Below are 7,156 nucleotides of genomic sequence, written 5' to 3'. Positions count from 1 at the left end.
GAGGAAGGGGCTAGATTACTGAGAGCACTTAGAGAGATGATTATCTGGGAAGTTCATGAATATTTTAGATACAGAGCAAATAAAACCGAATGCCTGACACCCTCATTGTTGCTGACAAGTTTTTTACTGGTCCAGAATAAATCGCAGTTTAGGGAACCCTTAGAAGTCTGAGGGGGAGATTTAAGCATCTCAGAAAGAAGAGCTGGCAGAGCAGGACCCAGGGCTCTATGAAGAGTCTCCTGGAGAAGCCAGTGCCTCTGGTGCAGGCAGATAGAGAGTGACAAGAAGGGATGCTAAGTCAGAACTCTCCTTTAACCTGGCCACAGTGCACATGAGACTCACTTGTGACCTCAAATGTATAAAAGGGTCAACAGGATGTTCAGACCTTGGTCCTGTGGTCTGGGCTAATTCTCTCAGCAGTAACACCAGAGCAGAGGAGCTCTTGGCTCCCACTGGCTCCAAGGAAAGGGACACTTGAGTTTCTGTTTTTTCCTGTTGGTTTTCATTGGTGTTGTCTTGTCTCCTGAGCGCCTTATTCTTTTTTCTTTCTTTTGTTTTTTAAAAATGTGCCAGATGTTGTATTGGCAAAATTATTTGTGGAAATGATTTAGAGAACATGGTGATGTTACCTTCCTTCAGAGTGAATTTATGTTTGCTTCTGTTAGATGTTTAGGAACACTAAAAAGCCGGGAGCATCTCAATTCAATTTCAGGGCTTGAGAAGATTTGAAGCTGAACTACAGCACCTGTAAATGTGTGTTTCCTTCTGATTCACTCTTATTCCTTTGGTGCTGCCCTTTAGGGTCTCTTCCCAATGGGAAGCAGCTTCGTTAGGAACAAGTTCTTGGTAGGCCTTGCAATTCAAAGCCTGTTCCCCACATCCAGGAGGCTGTCAGTGGTGCTTCTTGGCCTCTCAGTGGCCTCCTTTAGAAGCTACAATTGCCCCAGCTGAAATACAGCCTCAAATGCTTGTCTTACTTCTCTGAATTCCTATTTTATCCCAGAATTATAACCTTATGATTCCTTGTTGTCTTATTACCTTGCCAATGTTTTAGACAGACGATTCATACAGTTCATTCAGTTTTGCTAATTGCAGGAGAGTTAGTCCAAATTAATTTGTTTGTTCTTACTGGAAGCAGAAGTTAAATATTGATCTCTACTATATTTTTCCTAGAATTCTGTAGAAATGACCGAATTGTCAGAGCTATTCTTCAGTTGCTCAGTAGGGTGGAGATTTTTGCCTGGTTGCCCAGGCACCTTTGGAGTCAGAGAGTGCTGAGGTTGACTTTCTCAGTTCCTGCAGGTGACAGAGTAGATGCAACATGGACAGGTCCAATCAGACATCCACCGTGGTAGGGTTCATTCTCCTGGGCCTCTCAGCCCACCCAAGGCTGGAGAAAATGTTCTTTGTGCTCATCCTGCTGATGTACCTGGTGATCCTGCTGGGCAATGGGGTCCTCATCCTGGTGACCATCCTTGACTCCCGCCTGCACACGCCCATGTACTTCTTCCTGGGGAACCTCTCCTTCCTGGACATCTGCTACACAACCTCTTCGGTCCCCCTCATTCTTGACAGCTTCCTGACCCCCAGAAAAACCATCTCCTTCTCAGCCTGTTTTGGGCAGATGTTCCTCTCTTTTGCAATGGGAGCCACAGAGTGTGTGCTCCTGAGCATGATGGCATTTGATCGCTACGTGGCCATCTGCAACCCCCTAAGGTACCCGATAGTCATGAGCAAGTCTGCCTATGTGCCTATGGCTGCTGGCTCCTGGGCAGCTGGTATCACCAACTCTGTAGTTCAGATATCCCAGGCCATGAGGCTGCCCTTCTGTGGGGACAGTGTCATCAACCACTTCACCTGTGAGATTTTGGCTGTCCTGAAGTTGGCCTGTGCTGACATCTCCATTAATGTGATCAGCATGGTTGTGTCCAACATACTTTTCCTTGCAATCCCAGTGCTGTTTATTTTTGTCTCCTATGTGTCCATCATTGCTACCATCCTGAGGATCCCCTCAGCTGAGGGGAGGAAAAAGGCCTTCTCCACCTGCTCTGCCCACCTCACAGTTGTGGTCGTCTTCTATGGGACCATCCTCTTTATGTATGGGAAGCCCAAATCCAAGGACCCACTGGGGGCAGACAAACAGGACCTTTCAGACAAGCTCATCTCCCTCTTCTATGGGGTGGTGACCCCCATGCTCAACCCCATCATCTACAGCCTGAGGAACAAGGATGTGAAGGCTGCTGTGAAGAACCTGGTACATCAGAAACACCTAACTAAATGACTGTCACAGATTCCCAGACTGCCAGATGCAAGACCTCTAAACTCATTGTACTTGTGGGAAAATAGTAACTCAGGGAGGTCCTTGGGCTGTCGGTGGAAAGAGCCTTTTCATTTCTGGTACTGCTGATTAGTATGTTGACTTTACAAAAGCCATACTGTATCACATCATAGCTATATTTTGCCACCCAGATCTTAAATTCTCTGATAGCAGAATTTGATGAATATCTATAAAGATTTATAGATGTGGTCAGAAGAAGCAAACAAACAAAAATTTTGGTGGTACTGGGACTTTAGAGTATATTGTCGTTCCCTGTGTAGAACAGCTGCTTACTCCGTTCTGCTTTGCTGTTATCCAGAGACCTTTGCTTTAGCTGATCTAGGGATCAACTGAAAATTGTCACCTGCCCCAACATATAGTAGTGATATTAGCACCATGGCAGGAATTTCACTCACATATTAGCACTAGAAACAGCAGGACTTATCTCGAGTAGGTGCTTTGTTTTGATCTAACGGACTCTAATACTCTTGCCATTCATCATATTCTCCACTTCATGTCACTGCAGGGAAGCTCAGAGGCAAGCATGTCACCTCACTGCAGCAGCAGTGGAAGGCTGCATGACTGAGTGCCAGAAGCTCCCAAACTTTCGTCCATGCAACCGACATGACACAGGGATGGCGGTTACACCCAGCGCACACTCCATGAATATGCCCGCATTGTGATGAAATCCCAAAAAGATCATAAGGAAGCAAATGCAAAAAGCATTCTCAATTCCACAACAAATAAGAGGCCAGTAGTAATAGTTACTCCCTACCATCTGCGCACAGGTGGGATCGGCACAGGTGGGACTGGTATAGCTCCCAGAGCTCTAAGTCCATGACTTTCTCTTATGCTCAAGAAACATATTCAAATAGGAGCGAAACTTACTGTATTACAGCAATTATTTTTAATCCACTTCAATTTGTATTTGTAAAAGTTAGTTATTACCCAACTACGGTCCTTTAACTATTATTCGTATATATCAAGTTGTTTTCTCATTTTTTTTCCTCCCTCCTCTATTTCCTCATTTTCATGTTAAATCAGCTCTCTTCCCCTACTGGTTGATAGTTTCCTCCAAAGTTGCATTCTATTGCTGTATAAAGTGTATATATTTAGAACCTATTTGAATTGAAAAAACATAGAAGTTTGGAATCCATATGTAATTGTATTATCTACAACATCAGAAAAAATCTTCATATTGAAAATGGAATCTCTTTTAAGAATGGTGTATATATGTATGTGCACGTATGCATGTCTGTATGTGATTTTATAATTGGGATGGAAAAAGATTAATAACAATGCATTGATTTGCGGCTACCCAATCTAAACTTTCTCCTACAACTTACTGATATAACCCCGTTATTTCCTGAACACAAACCTTTATTCCAATCAGTCATTTTCCATTTTTGACTGCTGTGAAAAGAACACATGAATAAAGCAAAATCTCTAACAACCATGCCTGATATAAACTAGTGTCCAAAAATGCTTTCAAATATTTCCTCTCTACAAAAAGAACCCATTGGCACTGCACTGCATATTAACCACTGTTAGAAAAAGATTTTAAATTGCTTCCCCCTGGGTTTTTTTTTTTTTTGTATTTCTATCCCAGTACATTTGTGTAACCTGTGGCTAAGTAAGTTTTAATCTAGCTCTGCTTAATCAAAGCTGAGGAAGTTTTAATCTAGCTCTGATTAGTCAAAGATTACAATAAGACCATTATCATCAGCACAGCAGTTATAGCTGTCAGAATAAGAAATCTCTGATGTGAGGCCATTGTCTTCATCCCTTTATCTTCACCCGGCCACCTCCAACTTCTTTCTTCCACTTATGTAAATATTGTTATAGAAAGGCCAACAGTTACCCCCCATCCTTCATTCTGTATTTACTACCAGTCTTGTTTGTTACACAATTCCAGATACACCGTTTCTTCTACATAGTTCATATTGAAGTCATAGGTTCATCTAGCTTTTCCTTTGGACATTTACACGTAGAAAGTTCTCCTCTTGTGCTGCTTCATCTAAATTTATCACTAATACCATAAAGTTTTAGAAACATGGACTTGAAAGAGTATACAATTCCTTATACTTCTCTAGAGTTAACCAAAATACTCAGTTTCTAGTATTACTGGGGATCAGTTGGTGCTCAACACAGCCAACATCCTCCTACATGTCTCTTCATACTGCTTTTGCTGCCTCCCGTAAGTTTTGGCATATTTTGTTTTGTTTTTCTTTGTCTCGAGGTATTTCATTTTCTAATTTCCTTTTTTATTTCTTCTTGGACCCAATGGTTGTTCACAAATGTGTTGTTCAAGTTCTACATATTTGTGAATTTTCCATTTTTCCTTCTGCCGTTTTTCTAGTTTCATTCCATTGTGGTCAGAAAAGATATCTGGTATGATTTCTTTCATACTTAAATTTGTTAAGACTTGTCTTGTGATCTAATATGTGATCCATCCTGGAGAAAGTTCCATGTGTGCTTGAAAAGAATATTCTACTTTTGAGTAGAATACTCTATACTGGCTAAAAGTTATGGAGGCCCTGACTCTGGAAAATTCCCAAGAGGGTGGAAAGCCTCTTAGTGATTGAGACAAAATATTACTTGCTGTGTTAATACTGTAGTTAGAGCAAGTCTTATTAATGATTAATAACAGAGTAGAAATGAAAATTATAATAATAATTTTTGCTTCCCCAAAAATATTTTTTAAATTTCCTTATAGTCGAGCACACATAGTTCAGGCTCGATTAGCCTCAATTCTATTAAGACTTCTGTTCTTGAATTCTGTGATTTCCATAATTAATCCAAATGAATTGTTATTTAGGAAAAAAAAAAATAAAAGGAAAAAAATTTACTTGACTTTACACAAGTGAATCTTAATCCTTACAATGAAAAGAGCAAAACAAAATAGGTTGGGATGAAAGTTGAAAGAGTCAAATGGCTCACAGCTGATACTGGCTGTAGACACGGGGACCATCAAGATTCCCAGGGAATCCTCTGGGGATCACAGCAGGTCCTGTTTGTTTCCAATTACACCTCATGCTTTGTTCCTTTGGGAGTTAAGTCTAGGACCCTGAGTATTATGGAAAGCCCAAATTTAATTATTACAAGAGCTGCTTCCAGCACTCCCAAAGAAAATAAGATAGCTGTTCAAAGAGGAACTGGGTGGGGGAGGATCCAGAGTAGGGTAGGCAGGCTGCTCGGATCAGCATAGACTGAGTCACCCCCCTCTGTACCTCTAGAGGTGCTCTCAGCCTAAGCCAGGAACCCAGAGGCCTGCCTTCCAATTATACCTCCATCACCATGTGCTACTGCTTAGCACTTGGCTAAGTTTCTTTGCCTTTCTGGGCCTCAATTTCCTTATGTGTAAGATGAGAGTGTATCACCCCTTCCCTCTCAATAGGCAATGCCCAAAGAGGGACAATTCATGGCTCACATGCCACAACCTGCTTCTCATTGATTAGAGGTCTCTTCTGGTCTCACTTTCCCATCACACCCTCCACAGTGCCTGAGCAACAGCTCCAAACTTCTAATGCCACTTAGAGCACTGTTCGAAGGAGACTGGTGGTTGATTGTGGCTCTGACTACCAGTACCTGCTGCACACCTGCCATCTGGTGGACGTTTCTTCAAACTCCTGAGACCAGAGCTTCTCAAACTTTATGAGTCACCTGAGGGTGTTGTGAAAATGCAAATTTGGATTCAGTAACTCTGAAGTGGGGTCCGAGATTCTACATCTCTGACAAATTCTGCAGGCCACACTTTGAGCAGCAAGCCCTAGAAGACTTGGGACCAGGGCTGAGGGACTGAAGGAAGAGACAGAGAAGCAACTCCTGTGTAGAGATCTCCTGAAGTGTGCCAAGTCCTCTGGCATCAGCAACCCAGGTGGGTCTCTCCATGATGGGGGCAGCAATTTGCACTGTGACCTCACTTCTCTTACGGATCTAAGAATTGTCAATTTATCAATGTGATCACCTTTTTACTTGCTGATACAGTGGTGACTTCCAAAAACTTACATGCTAGACGAAAAAGCATGCATTCTTATTGCAAATACCTCTAAAATGCGCAAGTACAAATAGACACAGAAATGTAGTCAAGTAAAAGTTAAGAGGCACAAATATAACAGAGGAAGAAATACATGTCAAAATTTTCAGAAAACACAATTCTTGTATTTCTAAAACTTAAGTAGAAAACTATTAGCAGTAATATGAGTTCAGAAAAGTTAAGGAGATAGAAATAACTTCCTAAAAATCAATTATATTTCTCTGTACCATCAATACAAAGAAAAAAAAAACCCCAGGAATAATAGCCCTTAGAGTAGTAACAAGTCTCAAAGAATTGGGAACAAACAGAATTCCAGACATGACAGACTGAGTCAAGGAAAAATTTTAAGTGTTATGGGAGTATGAAGAGAGGCAGAAATACTACAATAAAAATGACCTCAATATTTAAGGTGGAAGCATTCATATTGTAACAAACAGAAGAACTTCTTTAGTATGCATACTCTTGGGCTCTACCCTCAAAGATTTGAATTTCATTATGTCTGAGGTAAGGCTAGTAGGAAACCTGGGCTTAGAAACATAGTTAATTAGGGTTTTAAATCTCCCCAAAGACTCTATGAACTACACAAATTGCTAGTGAAGAACAATTGAACATTACAAGGGTCTTTTGAAGGTAAAAATATTAGATTCTTCCTACCAGATTTGAACTTATAATGAAATAACATGAATTATATGAATTATATATCATGTTTTTTAAAAGTTTTATAAAATCAATGCTATCAGAGATACCAGAAAATTAATTCCAATATAAGAATTTAATACATATATGTCAGATCAAAATCAATA

At 40.7% G+C, this 7,156-nt stretch overlaps 1 protein-coding gene across 1 annotated transcript; it reads left to right on the top strand.

Annotated features, from left to right (window-relative positions):
- Nucleotides 1-1,321: 1,321 nt before the first annotated feature.
- Nucleotides 1,322-2,460, top strand: LOC120596916 (olfactory receptor 13C7-like). The gene has a single exon (XM_039855465.1). It carries the CDS (start codon nucleotides 1,322-1,324, stop codon nucleotides 2,279-2,281), a length of 960 nt encoding a protein of 319 aa, XP_039711399.1. The 3' UTR covers nucleotides 2,282-2,460.
- The last annotated feature ends 4,696 nt before the right edge of the window (nucleotides 2,461-7,156 follow it).

Source organism: Pteropus medius, unplaced genomic scaffold (assembly GCF_902729225.1).
Source record: "Pteropus medius unplaced genomic scaffold, Ma_sr-lr_union100, whole genome shotgun sequence".
Classification (NCBI taxonomy): domain Eukaryota; kingdom Metazoa; phylum Chordata; class Mammalia; order Chiroptera; family Pteropodidae; genus Pteropus; species Pteropus medius.
Note: the sequence above shows the minus strand (reverse complement) of the source record. Positions and strands in the feature narration are given on the sequence as shown.

Bases quoted from the DNA above. Each gene is read 5' to 3' on its own strand.
- LOC120596916 (XM_039855465.1), top strand. From the start codon at position 1,322: ATGGACAGGTCCAATCAGACATCCACCGTGGTAGGGTTCATTCTCCTG.